The sequence below is a fragment of the Streptopelia decaocto genome (assembly GCF_964273445.1).
Source record: "Streptopelia decaocto genome assembly, chromosome: 2".
NCBI classification, from domain to species: domain Eukaryota; kingdom Metazoa; phylum Chordata; class Aves; order Columbiformes; family Columbidae; genus Streptopelia; species Streptopelia decaocto.
Window position 1 is genome coordinate 146,762,083 of NC_138655.1, and position 26,130 is coordinate 146,788,212.

Here is a 26,130-nt window from a genome sequence, read left to right on the forward strand (position 1 = left end):
AATGGGGGTGACGTTTCACTGCAGTTAAAAATTGTACTGACTGTCAACAAACTTGTTTCCTTTTCCCTCTGCCTCTGAGATGGAAAACCAGCACAAAACAAAAATGGGAGATTAATTTTAGTATATGCAAGTTGCATTTATTGCAAATAGAGAAAAATTAAAACAGACACCACACAATATTCTCTTTGGATGAATTTCTAACGGTCGTCAGGAAAACTGATGTGCTGTGTTTGAGCATTTTATTTTACATCTTAAATTTATTATGACATTCTATCCATAAGCAAAGTAATTCTGCAATTTGTCATCCTTATGTGCTGTTTATAATGCTATTATATTGGCAAACATTTGTTTGTATTACAGTTTCAACCGAGTCTGAAAGTTTGAAAAAGATAAAGATTTAGCCGCAGCTAATCTCACTTTAAAAGCTCATTATTAGACTTCTGAGCAAAAAGAACTGCACACCATTAGGAACACATTAAACAAAGCATTAGCCCTTCTAGCCTATATCTCAATATTGAGTTCTGACATTGCAGCAACGGCTATTAATTTGGAGTTTATTATTAATACCTGGAAGATTACAACTGTTTATAAGTACAAAGCATCTTTTTGATGGATATTAAAAAAAAAATAATAATTTACACATGACGATGCTAGAGCCAAATATAAATACAGGACATTTCTACCATATTGTCCCCAAGAAAGAGAGGCTCTCCTAATTAATTACGGGAAAAGCCCTGAACAGAAAGGCTTCCTGACTTTTACCTAGAAGTCAACACTACTAAATGCAAAAGGTACGGAATGACTAACAACCTTCCACTATGATCACCCAGCTACCCCAGACCCTAATGCTGCTGTCTCAGAACAGGTACTTCATTTCACCTTATTTTTAGACAAACCCTAGAAAAAAAAGACCAGAGTACTGACCCAGCCAGCATCTGGAAGCAACGATAAGGCTCCTGTCCAAGTGGAATGGTCACCTCATGCTTGATGAGATTATCACTAATGGCACAAAATGAATTTTCCTAGCACAGGTTAGACAATTTGACAGATGTCCCAACAAAGAGAACAAGTAAATTTGAATTTTCAAACAAAGCACAAAATCAAGTTTGAATTCACAGGGAAATTATTTAACACAAGTTAGCTCACTGTCAATAACTCCTCTGTGGCAAACTCAAAGGGAATGGACAGACCCAGTAAAAGCACTGTTTGAATTTATGTATTTTTGCTGTATCTATAGTACACAAAGAAAATAAGAGAGTTACTTGAATTCCCCTTCCCTCCAAGTTTAGGATACTTAAAAGAAATCATCAAACACAAGTGGATTTCTTCTTGAAAATCCCAAGAGTTGACTTTCTGAAAAAGAAGCTTCTCTTGTAATGGTGCCAGCCCTGTTTAAACTATGAGGTATATATAATCTGGCAAGAATTTATCCATATGAGATGTTCAGCTCCAGTACTTTCAGTTACATGTGCAATGCAGCTCCTCATTTAGAGCTTTAAAAATGGAAGAAGGTTAGACTGGACTTCGAGAGCTGGAAAATATTTTCAGTGTCGCTAGCCAAAAGTGTAAGTTACCCTAAATGAGACATATACAGATGTAATAGCATAGCTCAGTTTAAAATACTTTTAACAGGAAAAATAAGGAGTTTGGGAGCCATATGGTGATCAGACTGAGAAAATGTTTAAAGGTATACCATGCAAAAGCACTAAAAATAATACAAGCTCCTTTAGCAAGGCTCTTTCACTTTTTTTTTCCTCCCCCATCTTTAATGTAGTAACACTGATTGGTGAGCATCACTCAGGGTTTCACAGATGTGAGCTTTTATTAGTTCATCCATTTATCTGCTGGTTCCAGAATATAAACATTATAAGCCTTTATTTTTAAAGAAAGAAAGACTAGCCTGTAAAATAAATTACTAATAAGAGAGTCTGAAACATCTGTAATATTTTTGCATACCTTTCTGTTAAACAAAAGCACATGCAGATGCTGAATGCAAATAAGTACTTCAGTAAGCCTTATTTTAATTCATTCTCTATGGAAAATGCAAATACAAATATCAGTTACCTACTTTATAGTGAAGAGTTATTTAAAAGTCGATGCTCACATACATGTAGACTATCCACACTAAAGCTGTTCTTACACCCAAATTAAGCCTAACTGTAAAACAGTCGGGTTCATTCACTAATGAGAACTGAGCTATGGGGACTCACTGAGAGGCAAGCAAGAATCTTCACGGGCAGAACATGTAAAGGACTCTTTTAAATCTCCACAATTCATTTCCCTCAGGTTCAGCTATGGAAATCACGTATCTAGTTCAAGCTAGGTGTCTAGGCTCCTCCTCTACTTAATGAAAAGAAATACGCAGCTCTGGAGAATTAATCATCCCTTCATTAAGGCAAGCATCTTTCATAGATGCCATGGTAGTGTGGTTGTACATCTCGGAGCTCAGGAATGCTAACCAGGAACACGACAGCGGCTGAAAAAGCCCTGGAGAGGTAGGCATAAGTAAAACCCTCCAAGATATCTGATAAAAAGCCTAATTATAGCCATGTGAATTTTGGACTAGTTCTGAAAAGAGATGTTTCTACTTCTCTTTACATAAGTTTCGATAAAACCTCCTGACACAATTTCACCTCATGTGAGCGAGACACTGCTAGAACGGCATTTGCTAATACAGCATTTAGAAAAACAAAAGCAAACAAAAAAACTCCACCACAACTGTGGAAGGATTAACAATTTTAAACCATCTCTTCCAAAAAACTGGAGGAAAGTTCAGCATTGACTTCTGAACTGGGGAAGTCTGGCAAACAGAAAGCCCTCCCACAAACCATGTGTTTCCCCCTCTTTCGAGATGATTACTCCTGGGAACTCAGGCCTCATTAATATGTGATTAACACAGGCTCAGAACACCGGTGAGGTGCTTAACTCAGAGAAAAGCACGAAGAAATACAAGGGGAAATGTGGTACAGTTTTATATAAAAATGGTCACTATATATATTCCAAAGAAGTTACGAGAGTGCCTAATTTGCTTCACAGAGAGTACAGTTGAAAGTCATCCAAAAGAGATATCCAATTCAAGAACATCCAGAGTGTGCAACTGATTTAAAGCTTACTGCTCTGCAGAAAAACAATCTCTACTGTTTGTGTAAAAATAGAGAACCAGAATGTATCCGAGGTGAAACAAAAGTTCAAAGAGCTCAGTATCTTCAAGTCAAGAAACCAGACAGTCTCCACCCCAGAAAAAATATTGTATGGTACCTTCAATCTCAAGCTCAGTATCAAACATCTTGATATAACTATGCAAGTGGAGGTCAGACTTTTCGACTGGAGAATAGTGAATAAATGAACCGAACAAGTAGAGACTCTTTGATCTGTGCTAAGAATACCCAATACTTTAGAACAGGGGTATCAAAATCATTTTCATCAGGGGCCACATCAGCCTCATGGTTGCCTTCAAAGGGTTGAATGTAATTTTAGGCCTGTACAAATTTAACTATTCGTACATTTATAGAGGCCTAAAATTACAGCCAGCCCTTTGAAGGCAACCGCAGAGCTCATGTGCCTCCCAATGAAAATGAGTTTGACACCTATGCTTTAGAACAAGTTCTGAAGGAAAAGCCACTAAAAAGACATAGAAACAAATAGAAAATTAAAATTAAAATTTTAAATAGTTAGTAAACATAGATCGTGGCATATCCTTTATTTAGTAAATTAACTTCAGAAAGCATAAATGCAGTAGATCTAATATATCTAGTATAAACCTGTCTTTATTTATTCTGCTGTGCCATATTTTGGTAAGACCTTATCTGAATTACTATCCCTGTTTCTTCTCAGCCCTTATCCAAGTGAAAAAAAGAAATCTAGGGAAGACAAAAATAATAGATTTGTTATGTATTGTGGTGATGGTGTCATAATAAGTCACTACAAATCTGCCACAAAGAAATGCATGTTTACATTAACAATAATAATGCCAAAATGGAATGCAGGTGCATTATGGAAAAGGAGAAGGACACTATACACTATCCTTTGAAGTCTTCCTGTAGAACAAGTAACATGCAAAACAGAACTCCGACAAAAATGAAACATTAAGATAGACAGGGGATTTGGAAAGAACACAAAAACTCCTCTCCTGTACAGATAAGGTACAATCTAGAAATGTTGGCTGAAGGGCAGCTTTTGGATGTCATTCAGGCCAATGTCCTGCTCAGGGCAGGACTGTTGTCAATGCCAGATGAAGTCAGGCATTACATTATGCTTGAGGTTGGATATTCCACATCTCCGGTTACTCTGCTCCAGTGCTGGACCTTCTACCTATTGAAATACTTCTGTTAATTCTCAGCATAAGCCTCCCATGGCTGCAACTTGTGGCCATTGCCATGTGTTTCAGCATCGTTCACTGCTGAGAAGAGTTTGACTCCACTGTCCTTGTGAGCTCCCCACTCTCAGGTAGTTGCAGGCTGCAATTACCTTTGTCCTTTGCCTCTTCCTAGCAATAGGTCTATCACAGATTCCATTATAAAGCTGTTTTCACCTTGATAAATAAACTAGGTAATCCTAAACTGAAGAACTGAGTTATCTCACATTTTTTATATTTTCCATGGCCACAGTCCTGTCTAGTAAAAGACAGTTCTAAAAAAAAAAACAACCCACCACTCCTCTCTGCTATTTCTTTAGCACAAGAGTTGTGCTAAGTGTGGATGTACCTTTTTAAGAGATTGTACTGGTTTTGGCTGAGACAGAGTTAATTTTCTTCATGCTAGCTCATATGGTGCTATGCTTTAGATTCGTGATGAGAACAGCGTTGATAACACAGGGATGATTCAGCTATTGCTGCGCAGCACTTACAATGTCAAGCGCTTTTCTGCTTCTCACCACCGAGTGGGCTGGGGGTGCACAGAAGCTGGGAGGGACACAGCTGGGACAGCTGACCACAGCTGGCCAGAGGGATATCACACACCATATGGTGCTGTGCTCAGCAATCAAATTGGGGCAAGAAAGTGGAAGGGAGGGATGTTTGGAGTGATGACGTTTGTCTTCCCAAGTCACGGCTACGTGTGATGAAGTCCGGCTTTCCTGGAGACGCAGATGGCTGCACACCTGCCTGTTGGTGGAAGCAGCGAGTGAATTCCTTCTTTTGCTTTGCTTGCACATGTGGATTTTGCCTTACCGATTAATCTGTCTTGATATCAACCTGTGAATTTTCTCACTTCTCACCCTTCTGATTCTCTCCCCCATCCCACTGAGGAAAACACGCGAGCAGCTGCGTGGGGCTGAGCTGCCAGCGGGGTTAAACCACAGCAGACACACCGGGATCTGGAGGGTCCCACCGGATGGGCAACAGTGGAACCTGAGGAACAGTCCAAGGATAACCCTCAGCTTAGGCAACTCTACTTTTCCCTTTAGGAGTGCTTAAAATCTCAAAAGCCAATATACAACGTATGTATTTCATATAGGTTTTCAGACAATCTGTTTTGTTTTCGGAGTTGCGATTTATCCAAGACACTTTGAGATATTAACTTACAGTATCTAATTCACAAAAGTCTTAGTAGCAAATCATGTTTGAAACACGAAACTAAGTAAATTAAGATTTTATTAAGATTTTCCTGACAAATTCAAGAAAAGCAACAATAAGGGTGTTTTCATTAACACTAAAAATAAGCTGCTCAATTAGAACTCATTTCATACTATATGTTCAAATTTCTTCACACCTTTCAGAATTAATACTCTTTCTGATACTAAAAGCTAAAGCTATTTTTTTTCCTCAAAGAATTTCTTTGATAAAAAGAAAAGGAAAACTTAAAGCTGTGATTTAGACATTTAGGGAAAAAAAAAAAAAAAAGTATATTTACTATGTTAAAACAAAGCAAAAACTTTCCATACGGTCAAACATTTAATTATGCCCATGGGCACCTACAGTCAGTCAATACCAAAACTTCCTTCATGTTTATTGATGCCAGAAATCCATCAAGAATAAGAGTAATAGTAAAATATCTACTGTGAGACAAGCTACCCCTGCACGCCTAACAGAGGCATCGCTCTCCCACTGTCATCTCAAATACAAAATCATGGCTTTCGCAAAGTAACTTTGAGATATTTCTTTAGGATTGCTATCCATTAAAACAAATATCCAGTACAACATAAATAAAGCTCTCACTGGTTTGCAGGAGAAAAGGAATATAGTTAAATTTTATACAAGATGACTTTCAGTCTACAGCAAATAAAAATAACCAAATCAGTAAAGCATTTTAATATTCTCATAATACAACCTACGTTTAGTCCTTTCATTTTTCCAGATATCCCCATGAAGATATTAACTTTCTAGTATTCATAGTCCAAAGTACAACAACAGACATCTTAAATTTGCCCAGATTTCAATTCAAGTATTTTAAAATATGTTTTTATGCTTTCTTTTCAGTGTATCGAAAGGTCACCTCTTTTTACATGAATGGTAACAGGCACAGTTCACAACAAAGGTCAAGATTTCTCTGGAGATTCATTCTCCCTCTCTCATTTTAAAACAAGTTCGTGATTTGAATTCAAGATAAAAGATGAATATATTATTGATCTAAATACTCAGACTCGCCCACATATATAATGCTCAAACACCATCAAAGAACACATTCTTATGATTCATTTCATGTGCTTTACTTATAATGACCGCGAATGGAAGTCACAAGTGTATTATTGAATGTTACGAATAAACAGGCGTAATGTCTGTCTGTCTGTGTTTCAAGTTAATGTTACCCATTCACGCTCATAATCTCAACACCCCCCACCCTGTGCACTCACACGAAACCCCAAAATAAAAGACAGGGTTACTTACCAATGGCTCCCTGTTTTTGACGAGCCTGATTATTTTAACTGAGTCTTCCTCCTCATCAATGTCATCAGGCATGGGGGGCAAGACAGGATCGTAGTTCTTCTGAGCAACAGTATCATGTACAGAGAGCAAAGCCTGCAAACATTGACAGTCAGTTTGTTATTTGGCATCTGAGACATTTATGAAAGACAAAGCAGAGGATATTATTCACAGCCTGACTCTTCCCGTGTAATGCACGTAGATCGAACATAATTGTTGTATACAATTTTAACACACGTCAAACTCATGAAAAACTCCATAAAGTATGTGTTTTCATATACAGAACGTATGCATCTACTAAACTGTGGATACAGAACAGAGTCTTCATACACACAAAAATACCAAGTGCTTTGCACATTAGCTTGAAACTACAAAAATCATGAACAGAAGAAAGCCCAACTCTCCTAAAGTAAGAACATTCTACTAGTCCTAGATAAAAAGTGTATTTGATACAATAAGCAGTTCTATGAAACAAATGAGCAAAATAAGCATCTACCAGTACTTCTGTTCAAACATGAGATGTATGACTATAAGCTGTGGCCCAAATATTCCCTTCTGAGGAGCTCTGGAAGCTTACCTGGTTACCAGATCCCCTTCATACTAGCTCCCTTTCATATGAGATCCAAATTAATTTAGGAATTTTTAATTTATTGTGGAATTCATGACTGAGATTGAGGAACATAATGTTGAAACGATTTGGTTCAGGCAGGTGCTTATCAATCACCTGACGCACGTCTTGCCTCCTTTCTTTCTCCATTGCTTCTCCAGGCCACACTTCGCTTGAACAATAGATTTTTCAAAGAAAACCCAAATGAAATCTGACAAAACAGTCAATCTTAAAATAATTTATGAATGTGCAGAAACTGAAAATCTTGAAAGTCCAAGTTAGAAAGCTCATTCTCCTAATGCTCTAAAAAAACTCAGCTATAATCTAAAATTCACAGCTTTTTCTAAATACAGAACTCTTAAAGTTCTTTTCTGTTTTGAAAAGTTTTCATAATTTGTAACACCTTTTAAATTGGTGAAAAAAACAGTTAAATAATTCTTTTACTTTTGTAGTGAAAACTATGCATTATAGCAGGGCTAACAGCAACAAATATACATATCATTCTGTCTACTTTTTCCAGTTGCTTCTGTTTTCAAGTAGTTGCTCCTCAATACATGAATATTTAAATTTTGACTTGATATTTTTTCCCAAAGAGTCAATATTACAAAAGATGTAGTCTGATTAGCAGAAGTAATTTGCAAATTGATAACCTTCCTGACAATAAAAATAAAGCATTTTGGAAAATGTGGAGAAGTTTGGGATACAGCAGAACACATCAACAGTGTAGACATGGATGATATCAGAAGGTTTCATAAGAATGACTGTAATTATGAATCTATTATAACAATTACAATAGTAATTAAGAATAAATTCCTTAATAAAGAACAGAAAATGGCTACAGTTCTCTGATACCAGTTTACTCGCTACTTAATAAAAGGCTGAGTACACAAATGACCGGAAACTTCTCAAGGATAATACAAATGTTTAAAAAAGCATGACACTTCCATTACAATATTCCAGATTTTTTTCTTCCTGAATGGATTAGACTGTAACAACAGAAAACAATTCCCAGGCAATGCTACAAGGTATCATGTCAAAAGCAGAAGGCAAAGAGCATATCTTGAAATTCTGAACTTCAAATTTGAAGTTAGGGCCTCAACAAAATAAACAGAGAGGAAGATCGTACCTGCTTCATAAGAAGTTGCTATTATTTTACTAATTTCTACGTATATTGTACAATTTGATAAAAACACTTCAACGCACTCTAATTATTTCTGGTATTCTTCCCAAGACACAGTTATGAATTTGTACTATTTATCATCAGAAATTACCCACTCCCTCCCACCAAACGTTAGTTTTACTTTAGATCTGAGCTAAAAACCTCAGGCCAGCAACTATGTTTCCTCCTGGCAATGTGTATTATGAAGCATTACACATGTAAAGCCATGCAATCAATGCAGTCCTCTAAGGATGTATGGGAAACATCAAAGATATACTAAAACAAAAGTAGTGTTTGCTTTTACTTCAGGTTACTTACAGTTACGACTTCTGAAACTAGTCTTCTGCAATTACATTTTTCCACATAATGTAGGGCACATTCATGGTCTGGTTCAATTTAATAAGGTTCTACATTGCAGTTTAAAAACAATCAGGCAGATAGAGAAAACAGATGAAAATAATCTAAAGCGCCACTTGCAGAGTAAAAGGTAGCAAATTAAAACATGTTCAGAAGAATCTACCCTTGACAATGAAACTTTCAGAACAGCTTCTGTTCACTGCTACACTGAATTATGCCACCAGTGTTCGTAAGGTACTGCCCTGCTCTGACTGCCAGATCCTGGACACCACGCACAAAACAATGATGCGGCCCAAGTATTATAAACCGATGTCAATCAATGTCTGGTGTTTATGAAGCTTTTCTTCACTCACAACTGGAACTTACCAACCCCTTCCCTCCTCCTCCCACAAAACATACTAAACCACAATATACTACAGTTTTCAACATAAGATCTTTTCCCAAAACTCTAGTACTACTTTATCTCAGTGCAAAGATGCATATTTTAGGTAAGAGCATGAATGCCAGAAATTATGTCTTTTCTCAGTCAATCTTCCAGAAGAGCTTCTATGACCACAAACTTGTTCATGCTGCACGCTGAACATGCCGAGATTTCTTTCCTGCTTGTCCTCCATCATCGCTTCTTGTAACACACCTTGCTCTGCCCACTGCAGCTGCTCTTGATTTCAATAGTCAGCAGCACAGATACGGGGCAATAATTAACCTGCAAACAAAGCTTCAACTAGAAGTGATCAGAGCCCGTTCTCAGAAGAATGTCCGTATGTTCTGAACACAACGAAGAAATGACCATACGCACAGCTGCGCTGCACTGTGCAATTAATATAATGTATGCTTAGTTAAAAAAACTCTGTGTCAGGCTAGACTTTTATAGAAAAGGTTGGGACTCTTTAAAACACAAACAAATTACAAGTGTGAAGAAACAAAAGTTGGATCTTATGAGGAACAAGATTTACATGGAATAACTGTGCAGTAAATGCACATGGCAATGGAATGGTAGTAATGTTTTCTTTTTGTAGATAAGATTAACTTATTCACTGCCATTATATTATTTTTTTCATATTTTTAAGACTTTATTTATCATAAGAAACTCTGCAGATGATTTTTTTAAAATGTTTTTTGTTTTCCAATACACAGCTCTTCAGAACTATGCATGTATGATCCAAAATTTGGGTCATGTGTATTTAAGTACCTCTGGAGAAAAAGATTTCATTTCAGCTCTAAGTTCTATGCTTATGATTCACTAATGTAAACACGGTCCATATTTAGAACTTGAAAGAAGGTATGATTCAAACTCCTGCACTACCTAAATATAAATATTGATGTTCAGCTAAATTCTTAGACATGATCTAGCTGGAAATGAATACTTTCATCAGACCTCTGAAATGTCTAATAACTAGTGCAGTATTTTTCATATTAAAGCTATCACTGATCATTTCACAGTTTATAAATTGAAATTTTACACTATCAACTTACACAAAGCAAATCTGACATTGGAAACATTCAAAGTCCTTTTTCTGAAACTGTTCTGAAACCTTAAATGTTTATTTAAATTGGGAATGTTATTAATGAAAACAGTTCTATATTTTGAAAAATGTGTATCATTTAACTACACTGACTACACTTTTGCTCCTGTAAAACAATGACAAATTTTATATTATTTTTTGCTTCTGTTTATATTTTGAGATCTGTAAGAGTAAAAATACCCCATGTAGCCTCCGACTTGTGAACACAGCTCCTTAAGTTTTTTAATTCTCATTATTAAAAATCTCAATTTAAGCTTTACTTTTCAGAAATATTTTACAGTTACTAGTCTAGAAAAACATTTTAGAGAACAGTAAGTTAAGTAAAGAAGCAAGACAGAATGGACAAAGAAACAAAACCAGTCTCTTTCTTTACGGTACTTGACAAAACAAGATGGGAAAATTAAATAATTAATAGTTAGGATTATCGATATAAAACTTGTAGGGACTCAAAGCAGCCTTTATGAAAGCCAACAGCCGCAGCAGGTGGTGACACCGCCAACCCAGCTGATGGTGACCTGCCCATGGAGCGATCCCTGCCCTGGCAGCAGAGCCAGCAAAACGGAACAAAATGGCCCATGACTTTGCTGTCCCAGTGCACGGCCTGGAGCATTAGCACCGGCCACCTTCTCTGGCAGTTCAGCCTAAACTCTATCAGGTGAGACAGAGACCTTTTTCCACCTCTTTGCTTTGCTATGGTGACAGTAACTTCCGCTGAGGTTGGCACAGAGAAGTTGCACCAGAGCAGAAAAGTAACTTTGTCAGCAAAGTGCCCCTGGACTCACCTGGCAGAGCTCGTCCTCCAGAGAGCTCTACCACATCGTGGTGTCCTCTGTGATGGGGTTACAGTAGACTGAAAAAAGACAAGCTAAAGATGTCGGTGGAGAAAATTATTCAAGACTGGAAAGACTGATTTATGAGTAACTTTCATAAAGTTAAAACCAAGTGAATGAAGTCATCCAGTGACTGATATCAAAGAAGGAAAGCGGAAAGAGCTGGGAGGAGACTGAGCTCACTGAAGGAAAGACCATCAGAGCATCAAAATGGAAGGAGAAGCATAAAAGATGTAACAGCCAAACATGTGCAAGAATTTAGAAAGCAGGAGAATAAAACCAGCAGAAAGCTGTAGCGTAATGGTGATGGCATACAGGCTCTAGGCTCAGAAAAGCAATTTGACTTGAGAATAGTCTGGAGAAAAAAGGAATAAAGTATAAGGTAGTCAGAATCAAGCTATACATTTAAGAGCAAGTGGTAAACAGCACAAAATTTAACAGCAGAAAAGGAAGATAAGAATTTAGGTTGGTGGGCAGGGGGAAGAGAACAGCCTTTCTTCTTCTACAGGAGTCTTTAAACCTACTATCTTGAGTACATGAACTAGACTTTACATTGATGTATGGGTGGCTTCCACGTCCCCAATACCATTCTCCAGCAAATGGGTGGTGAAACAGCCACCAGAACAGGGCTGGGCATGGCAGACTCTGCCCACTAACAGTGCCCGCTGCGCCAGCACCTGCAGCCCCGTCCTGCCGCAGGAGAAGGGTGGACAAGGGAACAGGAGGGCAGGTGAGAACAGGCATCTTGACCAACAGGTGAGAACAACTGCATTAGCTGAATTCTCCAGCTCAGCTAAAGCTTGAAGCATAATCTAGAAGCAGAAGCAAGCAATAAAACCCACGGGCAGGAGAAACTTGGTTGTGATGCTGAAGCAACCAGAGGATGGCTGGGATAACAGTGAACTGAATTTTTTGGTTTTGGCAGTAGAACCAATGAGTGAGCCAACAAGCTACCGTAAGCACTTATCAGGCAAAGAAGTAATAATATTCCTTCTGAAGGTGCAATAATCTAATCACTTTCTTACAGAAATCTGAGATTTTCTCTTCTGAATAAAATTCTCAAGTTTAATATGTACAACACATAATGCTACAGAAATCAGTGAACTTCCAAAGAAACATGTTTTACTTATGCCACTAGAAATCATATACAGTGTTCATTTGACACAAGCAAAAAACTGTTGACAGTGATGGTAAGAAAAATGAAATAAGTCCTATAAATTAAACATGACTTTCAGTTTGTAATCAGGACACCAATGGGTGCACTAATTCATAGCAAAAAAAATCAGAGTTAATTTACTTCTTTCCATCCTTCAAATTTTGTAGTTTTCCTATGTATTTTCTATAAACTCCCTAGAAATGGAACTTTGTGCAAGAAGACAACAGTTAGATACGTACAAAGGAGAAAAAATATTCCGTGCTTGCAACTGTCCCATCTGTACTTAAACCAGAGTTGCCCTCTAGTTTCAGCTTGTACAGCTGGCAATTAAATCCCTTTTTTTTTCTAATTTGACTTTGATGCAGTTGGGTCACAGTAGTGATTAAAAATGTTTAAAACACATACTGTACATGTGTGGGTTTGTGCTCTTAATATCTACCATATATTAATGTTTTTAGCATAGCAACATCTCAGTTGGCTCAATATTCAGTATATATTACTTTTTCCTGTACTGTGATGGACCTTATCCATGACTATATGAACTTCCTTTCACAAAAGGGTAATTTCCTTGCCTGAAAATGCAGTTCCTTGATTTCAGATTCACCAATCTGAACTGATGGGTTTACCTGCAACTGGTGGCCAGACAGCAATAGCCAACAGAAAAGTGAACTTTCTGCATCTTCAGACTCCGCTTCCTCTGGCTCATTGTTCGCAGCCCCCGGAGACTCTCCTGAAGTTGAACTGTTCTCAAGTGTTCACAGAAACACGCAGCCTGTCCCTGTCATCTGCTAAAGGTGTTACTGTTCTTCCAGATGACAGCCCTTTGTTTTCCCTCAGTTATGGACAATGGCAGAATAAGCTCCGATTTTAAATCAACAGTGAAGAATCTAACAAAGTCTCTTTTACATTTGTAACGTGATTCATGCAGCTAGAGCATTCTTGAAGCTTTACGCCCCATTGAAGTAACTTCCAAGAGCACAAATAGATGGTTTGCAGAGTGGAGAATGCCAAGACAGGAGCACTCTTCCAATATCTTGGCAATCCCTCATCAATTCATTTTTTGAAGAAGTGACAGCATCCTGCAGTATTAAGTGTCTACAGCAGTAGCATGCATCTTTTCTTGGTGGAAAGCCACCTGAAGACATCCCACCCGAAGAAATCAAGTGAAAATATAAACTAAAGAAAAGTAAAAGCTGAAGTTGCAGTTGCCCTTTCTGAAAAAGTGTCTTTTAGAAATGACCCAGCCTTTATTTGACAGCAACATTATATAAAAGTCTTAAAAATAAAACATCTACTGATCCATGAGGTTAAAAGAATCTGGATATACTTGATTCCTCCAGAAAATAACAACATATATTCATTTATGATAAGGAGGCCTTAAATTCCTCTATGGAGTACTCATACTATAAAGACACCTAACTAAAAATAATCAACCCGTTTAGGTTTTTAGGTAATTACTTTTGCCTACTCTGGACTTTTTCTGTACTGAACACTAGAAGTAGTATTTCTATATATTAATTTCACTGAATTCAGGTATCATTCTGGAGAACTGAAAGCTGCAGTGAGTATTATCTTCATCATTACATATAAGCAAATCTTTTACAAGTACTTAATAAAGTTGTAACTGAAGAATTATAAAATGTTAAAATAGACATGATACAATAAGATTAATACTGCCTTTTAAATAGAAACATTCTTTTTAAAAGGCCAGGAAAACAGCAGGTATAAGAAAAAAGCTTGCAACTTTCTAAAATATATTTGATAAGGATACTTACAGATTTATAAATTTACAGGTAACAGATTTACAGGTTGATCATGGGAACAGTTTGCCACTGACTAGAAACCCAGGAATAAGCAGAAAGGGGAAAAAAGTTATTACCATACTGGACCACTACCAAAGATTGATCAATTAACTAGAAAAGAGGAGACTCTTAAATAAGTTAATGGAGAGCTCAAATAGAACAGTCTGGCAAATGCAAGGGAAAAACACCACTGAAATCAGCATAAAAAAAAAAAAAAAAAGACAACTGAAAAAGGGACTGTTTGCATTGTATTGCGTAGTTTCTCCACTTTCATTAGCTAAACAGAATTGCTACTTGAATGGGATGTGATTTTATCCACACTGTTTTCTTCCTCCTACTAATTTGCCAGCTTCAATAATGTTGCCAACTTTTACGTGTTGCATTGTGAATGCTATAGTTACAGGTGTGCAATCCAACATTCTCACATGGGTTAAAGTTGGTTCCTTCATGTGGGGAAGTCTGTATATATAACAAAAGAATTTCTTCCATTTACTTTTCAAATCTTCTATTTTCTGCTACCAAGCTGCCTGGTTTCACCTTTGTTCATTATATTTATCACTTTGTTTATTATATGTTGGCTGCTAGTGAGCATTCTCATGTCCATACGTCTAAGAAGATTGACAGACAAGCTGTCTGTCAGACATCAGCTGAGTTAACACATGAGACGGACCTGAGAGCATTTCCAGGGTAATATATACTAATGCAGTATTCTTTCATTTCCTTTATATCATCTTACATCTATGCTTATGATACATTGTATATTGTTATATGTATAGCCTGTCCCCTTCTACCACATTAACCGCTTTCTGTAACAACTGCTTTCTGATTTTCTCCGTCAAGGCTTTTCTTGCTGTTTTTTAAAAGACTATTTTGCTATTATCATACCAGTAACACGAACATTCAGAAATAAAGATGGCAACATATTCTCCTGGCACTCCCCACATGAGAAAGTTTTCTATAAAAACCTCCTTTGGAGTGCAAGCAGAAATGGAAATAAGAAGTCAAGGTCTAAAGCTGAGAAGAGTTAAGAATAAAATCTATTTTTCCTCTAACAAGGTTGCCAAAATGTGTGATGGAGGGCTTCCCAGCGTAGCAAACAGTTTAAAGGCAGGAAACACTGGGCAGAAGGACCCCACTCACTGGCCAACAAAGTCCCCCCCAGCACAGTCTCCTCTCCTCAGCTTATCCATCAACCAACGTTACCAAACCATCGGTGCTGTGGTCCTTGCTTACTGTTGCAGTAATCTGCACACAGTGCTTAGGGGGAAAAGAAATATTTCCCTCTCACTGCTGATATTTCACAGCATACCATCCAAAATCAACCAGGCTCCTGCAGATTTACAAATTAATGGCATCTGATCTCGCAAATGAGGATTATGTAGGTAACTTTTGAGTTGACGTATGAAGTACAATGCATTCCAGCTTGCCATTATAATAAACTGGCTTGTATAGTAAAATCTCTCAATATATTATAAGAGCACAACTCTTGTAACGAGTCCTATCAGCAAACCTCAAAGACCACTGGTGATTAAATAGTTATAAATCATGTGAAACTATGCTTCCGGAACAGATATTACAGTTTGTGTTATCGTGTGTTAGCATGAATATTTCATAAGAAGAACAGCCTCCCATGACATGAGTAAAAATAGAAAACATTGGTATATTTGGTAAGACGGGTCTCTAAAGGGACAGGGCCAAAACGTCCTGCAAGTGCCCAGGATACAGTAACAGCCCAAATGCAGCTCAGATGTTAACTGACCTCAAATTTGTATTTGGGTTCTCCAGATGCAAAACCTGAACAGTTGTAGGCAAATCCCAACAATTTCCAATGGAAAATGTTGACTCTGCAGAAACTGCATATTTCAGTGAAAAAGCCCTGATGGAAAATCCTCTGCAAGTCCAATAACAAAAGAAACGTTGGAAAGAAGACAAAGTTTAGATTGAGATTTTTTTTAATTACATGTTACAATAAATGCTTCATGAATTTTCAAAGCAAAACCAGATTTTGTTTTATATTATTATAGCCCATTATTTTGAGTGCTTTGTATGTTAAAGTTCTTGTAGAAAAACGCTTGCTGTTTCCTGCACAGTAAATCATATTGTCAATTTTTACCAGTGACTGTATGGCAGCTTTACAAGGCTCTGCTGATAAAGGCTTACGACGTTTGTTTTTTTAACAGAACATGTGTTTGATCAGAACAATCTATTAGGCCACTGTGCAAATCCAGTAAGCCTCAGATGCCTCGGATGATGGCATCAGAGAATTTACAAACTTCCCAGTAAATACAAGAAGAACAGAACAGGACAGGAGAACAGAAAAGGTACGCTTCAAGCTAAAAGCAGCACTTTTTCTGTTCTTAAAGGAAACTAAACAAATATAGGAACCATTTCTACAAAGAACAAAGTGCACTGGCTTCATTATTTGCAGTTTTACTTTTGTTTAACTCATAGTTCTATTCTGAAGGAAAGCCAAGGAGGTACTTAATAGATGAAAATGTTTCCAAATGCAAATTGTTTATGCTTTGTGAAACTGAAAGTCGTACACTTCAAATGAACTGCAAATAAAACAGCAAGCATAAATCCTATTTACAATTTTCTGGTGTATGCATCTTTGCCATTTGAAAGCAATTGAAAAAAAACCCTGAAAACAATTGTATTTTCTCTGAACAGCACGTTGAAGTTGTCCATGGATAAGTTAATCTGAAAACATTCCCAGTCATACAGGAGTGGTTTTCCCCTCACTCTGCAAGTTATCTTAAAATTACTTCCAAAATTCTATTCATTCTACAGTAATAAAAGAGAAGCCAAGAAAAATACTTCAGGTATGTCCACTGCTTGTTCCCTCTATGGCTACAGGTACAGCACCCAAAGTGATCCAAATACCTCACATTCCTGTGCACCACGATGCACTGAAACCATTCACAGTCCTGCCTTGTGCCCTTGTTTAGGTACCCGGTTCATGTTTCAGACTGGCAGCTGGCAAACCTTTCAGCACACATAAACAGGAGATCGACTCCACCACTGGCATCCTTAGGAGGTTAAAAAAGCCTAATTTCCTGTGGGTCATAAGAGGTATAAACATCCTTCGGAATAGTTTTAGCACAGCAGCATAAGCTTTTAAAATAACTATTGTTCTGCCCATTACACCAACAACCACAAACGACATATTTTATATGAATTTAAAACACACTAAATTTACCCTAATAGGGATTAACTTCAAATGGTAAATTGTTCATTTTAACATGTAATGATCAGGAATGTAACTGCTGTTATAAACACGAAGTTAAAAGCTAGTTAGACCTGAATAATTTATCTAAGCCTTTCTCAAAGTTAGTGCAACTGGGATAACATTGTTCAATGGACTAAAACACGGTTCACTCTTGTGACAGACATTTTTGTTTACAGCCACACCAACAAAATAAATTCCTAAAATGTTAATTCCTATAGTTAATTGTTTTAGTTATTCAGATTTCAAATGATTTTAAAAATAAGTAACAATTATGCCCTTGTGCTATGGCACTATTCCAAAAAGAACTCAATTTTTTCCAGCTTGTCAGAAAAAGAACCAAGATCTACTATTCAAGAAAGAAGTGCAAGAGAATTTGGAAGTTTTAAAGTCTTTCATTCTTAGTTTGATCATCTGTCGTATTTACTACATGTCTTTTCTTACAGCGCCTGTCACTGGGGTTCTGCCCCATGACTGACAGACTAACTCTAGTGTGCGCTTCCCTTCTTCCTGTTTGCGTCCCTACTGATGGGTAAGACCATTCGCTAACTTGATCGTGACATGTGCATTGCTGACTCATAGTCAACCTGTTGTCCACCAGGACTCCTGGGTCCTTCTCTGCAGTGCTGCTTTCCAGCAGGTCAACCCCCAACTTGTACTGGTGTCTGGAGCTGTTCCTCCCCAGCTGCAGGACCCTACACTTGCCCTTGCTGAATTTCATCAGGTTCTTCTCTACCCAGTCCTCCAGCCTGTCCAGGTCTCGCTGAATGGCAGCACAGCCTTCTGGTGTATCAGCCACTCCTCCCAGTTTGGTATCATCAGCAAACTTGCTGAGGGTGCACTCAGTCTCTTCAGCCAGGTCACTGATGAACAGGCTGAACAAAACTGGACCCAGTACTGACCCCGGGGGAACCCCACTTACTATAGGCTTCCAGTACCTCACACAGATAAACAAATCCACTCCATTTCCCAGAGCTACATGTTCTGTTCTACTTCCAGAGATCTGTTTTAATCATACAAGATAAACCACAACCAATGTTACTTCATTTAGTTACGGTAACGGATGCCACATTTTAGAGCAGGAAAAATACCCTCACAACATAACTGGATATTGCATCCAGTTTTTAAAAGACCAGAAATGCCCAATTTATTTTGTCTGAAAGAAAATGCACCTGACAAAACTTCAGAATGACTTCTAGGACATCTTGAAAAATCTCAGGTCTGATAAATATAACTGCCTTGGAGAAATTATTTCCTTCTTTAAAACACTTCTCTATGGATGAAAACCATGAATACCACAACCTTGTCAAAGCTTTACTCATCAGATGCACTCAGAAATACATTCAATGAAACAATTTTGTAAAATGAAATTAAAATATAGAAGTATTCATCTAGACAGACATTTGCTGAAACATTTCCCAGCCTTTTGCAGCATGTTAAGCAAACCTGTGAAGTTAAAATCATCTTCCTAGACCTGTCCCTTTACACCACCAAACTGCTGGAAGCAGCGATGCAGTGCAGGAAGGTAATCCCAACCATCCTTCACCATACCATGAACACTGGAGCACAGCAGCAGGGAAGGCGAAGCTCTCCTGCTGGCGCCAGCCAGTGCTGCACTTATAAGCCAGGTCAGGAAAGTTTTCCCTGCAGGGTAACACAGAGCCAGTTTCAGTCAATCCCAAATTAAGCCATATACAAGCTCTTAGATAAAGCCTATGCAACATCATTGGAAAAGACATGTCAGTTATCCCAAGTAATTCCAGATGTGTGGGAAAGAGTTGTTCTAGACATCATTTTGGTCCAGGATTCTAGAAGAAAAGAAATAAAGAAACCCTCTCCAGCCATCAACCTAACAGCAAAAAGCTAGAAAACCTTACGCAATGTACGGCATAAGCTCCGATACAGCTGAACAGATTGGGAAGGAACTGGAAATACCATCACAGCCCCAAGCCTGACAGTGTTCAAGAAGAGACTGGACAATGTCCTCAGACACATGGTGTGAACTGTGGGGTTGTCATATGCAGGGACAGGAGTTGGACTCGATGATCCTTGTGGGTCCCTTCCAACTCAGGACATTCTGTGATTCTACTGAGTCCTGCATTGTCTGGTCAACATGACAGAGAAGGGAGCGGGATTTTTACCATCTCTCCCAGACATGTTTGCTGTGAGAAGGCGGATTAAGAAGATAACAGGCGAAAATATCATACGTACTGCCAGTTCTTTCCCCTAACTCACAGGAACACCTGCAAGTGTGTGCCTGGTGCGGGATTGGGCAGTCTGGCCATGCAAAGGGCAGGGTACCCTGCAGCTCGCAACCTCCTCCTGCAGCCAAGACACACTCGCTAAGTTACAGCAGTTATTCAATCACATTAACCACGCTGAGGGTAAAGCACTTCTTTTCCTGAAATCCCACTAAGATTATCACATTGCATTTAATAATTTCCAAGTAACAGGCAGCGAGAGCGAGCGAGTGAATGAGACCAAGTGAGTGAGAGGGGGAGCAAGACAGCAAGCTGGGGTGAGAGAAAGTGAAAAAAGGGAGAGATGCAGTTGTGGGAAAGGAACTGTCTTCAGACTCAATCCACTAAAGCTTTAGAAGTATGAAACACACGTGGACAGTCACTAAGGAAATACCTTCAGTGAAGATTAGTATCTCTGCAATTTGATGCACCAATATTTCCTCTTGTAATCACCATTGGCATTGCTTACCCTTTCAGAGAAAAGCAGCTTACCACTTTGCAAATTATGGAATAACCAACTGTGCAATAATCTTTAAAAAGGAAGCATAATTGTTCTTAAAAATTCTGTAGTACTTTGAAGATATGATAGTGTCTCAGGTTTTGAGATCAGCATTTTACAGGGACTATAAAGAAACAACTGTCTAAAAAAGGGCTCCTTTTCACTCCACAGTTTTTTCCCTAAACTTATCAACTGCTGCATTTAATTAGCATTGCAGTATCCAACTACAGCACTAAATTCTTCATTCTCTTTGGAGTGGAAAAATAATGTGATAGTGTGCATTAACAATGATACACAGGGGGGCTTCTAACTGGATATAAGGAAACAGTTTTTACTAGGAGGATAATTAGTAATTGGAGCAGGCTGCACAGAGTGGTGGAATGTCTGCTCCCAGCCATCTTCCAGCCATGACGGGAGAAAGCCCTGAGAAGCTGCTCTGAACTCAGTGTTGACTCTGCTTTGAGCAGCACGTTGGACTAGACAGCCTCCTTCCAACCTGAGCAATTCAATGCTCCTATAGTCTACTGTCAGATAAGACATATCAAGTTCCATGAAAGCACCACAGAGAACCCCAGAAGTTTTCAAAATTAGATTTTTTAAACAATAATATCCATCAGGAATTTTGTTTGGAGCAGCAGGTTGTGTTACTTATGCACAGTGTCATTGAACCAATGGTATGACTGAAAACCTTCTAGCAAAAGCAAATTTTTGATAAATTCATGAAGTACATGAAATAGAAGTTAGCAAAAGACAAAAAAAATCAAGTATCTACTTTATGGGCAACATTAAATGTGTTTCTTCACAGCAGGTATTTCTGATTAACATTGCATCCCTTCTTCAAAGCAGGCAAATTGGTTAGAGCAGACGAAAGCCCAGGCAGCCCGAGGGAGCAGATGCAGACCCCCGCACAGAGAGCACTTTGCAGGTGCAACACGTCCTCACCTTCAGGTTGGGTTTGGAGAGGAGTTTCAGCAGCTCTCTGACCTCACTGCTCAGCGGTTTGCTCTGCAGCTCCTCCGCCAGCTGGGTGGGAGATGGAACCGACACAAAGACCGTTAGCAAAGCGCTGTTTTACCCAGTGCATCAGTGACAACCCAGAATCTATCTTGTTCAAGGTTATTGCTTTCCAGCGTGTTCAAACAGAAGCCAGCATGAAGAAAAACACCATCAATCACCGCGCTTCTTTTTCTGGCCCTCAGTGGACCAGATTTAAACCAGGCCTTTTGGCTCAGTTTAACACAAGTAATCATTTCTGGCAAGGGTGCAGCCAGATCACATTCTGATTTATAGCAACGGGGGCAAATCCCAGCACTTCATTTAAGTGAATGGTCCTTTGCGTGCAGACAAAGGACTGCTTGTAAAAATGACTGGATCAAACTTTGACACTGTCTATAAAAAACAGTTTCGAATGAGGTGGTGAAATCCACACTGCTTCCAAAAACCCACAGTAGCTGTGCTGTTTAGGAGTGGGATAAGAAAGCAAAGTGCCCCTACAGTACAAGCAATCTGAACCTTTTATTATGTTTACACATACACTGGAAGGAGCTTGTTAAATGTGAAGCGGGTTAATCATAATATAGCTTATAACAGGTCATCAGCAATTCAAGCCTCTAAAATGCACAAACTACGTCCTACCAACAAGATCAGTAATTTATGTTTGGTTATACTACAAAATTGCGGTTTGGTGAACAATAGAGCAGCAGTCTATCGTTCAAACCCATGGCTATTTGGCTCATGTCTTGAGTTTTTTTTATCATGACATTCTCAAGTAATTTGGACTCAAGAGGCATATTTTACTGCGGGATTTCAGACTCAAAATATTTTTCCAGAAGAAAGAGAAGCTAAAACATATTTCACAACACTGAACTTTAGTTTAAAATTCTGGAGCTACATGGCTCATAATCCAAAACGTGATTTCGGGTAATCACGTATTTTCTTTGCATTAAATCAGTATCATAAAAATGTCTCAAAGAAAGATTGGTTATTTGCAGCAAGTAATTTTACTTGTCTAGCCTAATTTGAAATTTGTACTTTCATTTTGTATACATTTTCAAGATAAATGAATAGAAGTATATTTTGCATAATTACACATAATAGACAATTCTAGAGGCAATTATAGACATCAGACACGGTTTGAATACTTTTTCTGTTTTTTAACTTTCAAATTAATACGGGGTCAACAGGACTGAAACAAAAATTCGCCACCTACAGTCCCACAGCCTTTTAACTATAATTCATAGAAAAAAGGCCATCAAATACATCAATGCTAATCTTAGCAATATTTGTGTCTTAATACCAAAAGATTAGAAAACTATCTCTGAGGAAAGGTCAGAATGAAATATTTTAGGCACATAAAGCCAAGTCTTGAGGTAATCTGACTGCAGCCTAGTCTGCATGTTCTATGGAAAAGCTCTGCAAAGCTGAAAATAACCTGCAATAGGATGACAGCAGGTATATGACACAGAATCCCCCTTGGCTCTCTTTTCATGCTTTAGTTTGCACTCCTCATCACTACAGAATAAAACCCATGCATTTGTGTTTCATTGATGGAGGCTAGTAACTGCTCAGTAAGGATGATCGCTTCAGCATTTCTCTCAAATGAATTGTGCACAAGCGTTTATTAACTACAGCAGAACTGGTGTTTGCTTTCATGGTGCAAATACAACTTCGGGTACATAAGGCTTATAACAATGAGAAACAGAAAGAATATTTTGTTACTGCTTTAACAGACTTTTTAATCTCATAATTTATAAAATATTTGTCCAGATGAGAGAATTAAAAATTTGTTTTCACTCACATAGTTTACAAGCTTTATAAAATATTTCCTCAGAAGTCTTAAAGGCACATGTAACACCCCATGACAGAAGAGGAGGAGGAAGATAAAGATTGATAGAGAAGAAGGAAGACAAAGCCATGTTTCCAGATTAACAAACAGATATCACCAGAGCTGCTCATTGTGCTTCTAGCAGGTTTGGACTGGAATTTTGTTGGTTGTTGTTGAAGTCCCGAGATTTGTGACAGCGACCAGCAGCGGGACAAGCTGCTGCTGGGAAATTCAGCCTATTAGTCACTGGGAGTGAGGGGAGAGAAGGCATGGCAGCTAGGAATATGAACGCGTTTAGAAAAGAAGCCTCATGACAATTGTTACCTCTAAAACTGCTTTAAAAAATAATACAAGAATAAACCCCCACTCATTAAACAATTTCATTATCCACACCTCAAATTTGAGTTTTATTAATAAATCAAACAGGAAATATTCACTTGCTAATATATCCTTCTTTGTTTAACTATAGAACAGTTACTGTCATTAGGAAGACACAACATTAATTTAAAGCCTATTGAAATAAAAGTGTGTTTTATATCACCAACGTGCTCTTAAATCCCCGAAGTTGACAACTGCTTAGGCAATTGTGCCAAAAATTGAATAGCACTTGAATCCTGCAACTTCATGGGTTTTGGAGTTACAAAACCCACTGCATGTAAGTTAAAGTTTGGTGATAACTATTGAAACACCGAAAATCCTGCAGCGTGCCAGCCTGACATCAGCTGCCAAAGGACATCGTTATTCTATGGGACACTGCCCATAAAACCAGCTGTTCAGCTATACATAAGCAAAAATGCAAAACCAAGAAGAGGATCTTTAAAAAGAAGCTGTGCTTAAAAAGCAGGCAGATGTCTAGAGACAATCATGTCCCAACATATGTGCGTTTTAAAAATACTGCCATATATACATAATAATACATTCATAGGGTTAAACTCCCCGATGTCTCTCAACTGAGAAGTGACAGAGTACTTTAATTTGGGGATTTGCAAAACCATACATTTTAAATGGGGCTGAACAAAGAATGAGATTGCTCAGCATTTCTGAAAATATCAAGAACTGAGTTTTGCATCCAAAAATAAGAAATTATTCTTATTAAGAATTTAACCCAGAGCTCCGTAACACAAATGTTAACAGGGACTATTAATATGTCACCAAGAACTTAATGAAGAGAATTTCAACCAGCTTTCTAATTTTCAAAATTACTATCAACATTATTCAAAGCTACTTGAAGGTTAAAAAAATATTACTAATATATGCCTGATGTCAAAGCTAATGTATTATTATATTTGGTATGTTACAGGATATAGCTCTCCTCATACTGAAACACGATTAAATTACATTATATCCTGTTTTCAATAGACTTAAAATACGTTTAATTTAGTTTTTCGTTAAAATGCTACCATTCTCAATTCACGACATATAACTTTGTAAAATTTAAAAATCAAAAGCTATTAATTATATAAAAAGATAGTTACGATTTTAAAACATCTATAAAGTATCTGAAGTTTCAAACATGCTGTATTTGAAACAGATTGTAATACATACTGCCTTTTGCAAAAAACAACCTGAGATCATCAACTGCAACAAAGATTTCACCTAAACCACAGTTTATTAACCATTTCTCTATCCTGGCCTACCTCAGGTTCAGTCATAGTTTATACAGGTGTGTGCACAATTCATCTGAATCCTAGAATTAACCAAATAGCAAGAAATGGCAGGTCGGATTTTTTTTCTTTAAAATAAAAATTATAGTAACAGGAAATTAACTACTCCATCAATGCCGACCACTTTTACAATTTATTTTTTGGTTATGAAGGTAATTTGGAAAGCTCCAATATCAATAAATCACTACTGTACTTTTTCTTAAATAGGTTTGTTTTTACTTTTTTTAAACAAGCCTCCTTCCTGGGCATTTCATATGCTTCATTTCTGTAGTACTATCTGTCATTTTTCATGTTCTGTCAGCAGTGCTGCTATCTCATTTGTCTTTATTTTTCCAAAGCATTCCTCTTGTCTGTGACTTTCTCAAAACACTAATAGTTGACAGCTTTTCCCCTCCCAGTAGAGTTCCAACCTGTAATTTCTATTACGTAGTTACTAAAGCAGAACAAGAGGCTATCTAGATGCAATGTTTTTATAACAGGCAAGTGAATAAAAATCAAAGCAATATCAGCAACAAGCCCGGTGATGACAGCACCTTTGGAAACATTTGCAGCTTCTTATGATTTCAGCTCAGAGGATTACATTCATATGTTTGCACTATGAGGAGTTCTGCTTGCAGACAGTTTTTTGGGAAACTTGGTACCAGTGATCTCAGCAGGGGACACTTACATCATCTGCCAAGGCTGCTGCACCGTGGAGTATGGGCACGGGGTTCTGTTTTTCATAATAATGCAGTTTTTCATGAATCTGGAAGACAATGGCACAAAATGATAAGTTTCTGTAGCAGCACGAGACACTGTACAAAACGACCTTGTTTAACTAACTGATCTGTTGAGTGTCTGTAACTAAAGAAACATCCTTATAGCAACCTACAGGCAGCAATCACATTAATGTAATTCATCATCATCCTCTGTTGAAGTGCTAAGAATATGAAATCAGATGGAAAAAATGCTCAGTATGTAGACCAACCCACAGGAAAACTAAACATTTGTGATTTTTCTCTCCTGGCTTTCTCTGTCCATATTTTAACATATTGCTTTAAGTATCAATTACATTTTATATTGCTGCTGAAAACACAAAGCATAAAGTGTTTATCCCCAAGATGGATATAAAAAACCCTGTAAATTATGATTTATGAAGTGAAATAATAGCCTGCCACCCACGTCTTGACAGACAGCTTGGTGGAGCGGCTGCCGTCATTAAAATAATTCAGAAACAAGGGCAAAATAGTGCTAATATGAATTCTAACACATCTGAAAGAAAAAGGCAGCCCTTCAGCAAGTTAAAGTCATTTAGGAGCATTTAAAGTTTTTAATGGGGAGTTATGAACATTAAAAATGCAGTGTGCTTTGGTTCTTTCAAAAGGGGAAAGGATACACCATCATT

The 26,130-nt window shown here is 37.8% G+C and overlaps 1 protein-coding gene across 3 annotated transcripts in view; it reads right to left on the bottom strand.

Annotated features, from left to right (window-relative positions):
• Positions 1-26,130, bottom strand: part of MPP7 (MAGUK p55 scaffold protein 7) — a 150,266-nt gene that overhangs the window by 39,658 nt on the left and 84,478 nt on the right. For 2 of the 3 annotated variants that reach the window (XM_082044098.1, XM_082044099.1), the window contains 3 exons: positions 25,414-25,491; positions 21,201-21,281; positions 6,824-6,955 (listed from right to left, as the gene is read on the bottom strand). In XM_082044098.1, coding sequence (XP_081900224.1) covers positions 6,824-6,955; positions 21,201-21,281; positions 25,414-25,491 — 291 coding nt within the window. The remainder of the gene's footprint in view (positions 1-6,823; positions 6,956-21,200; positions 21,282-25,413; positions 25,492-26,130) is intronic. The other variant, XM_082044100.1, reaches the window with a different exon arrangement.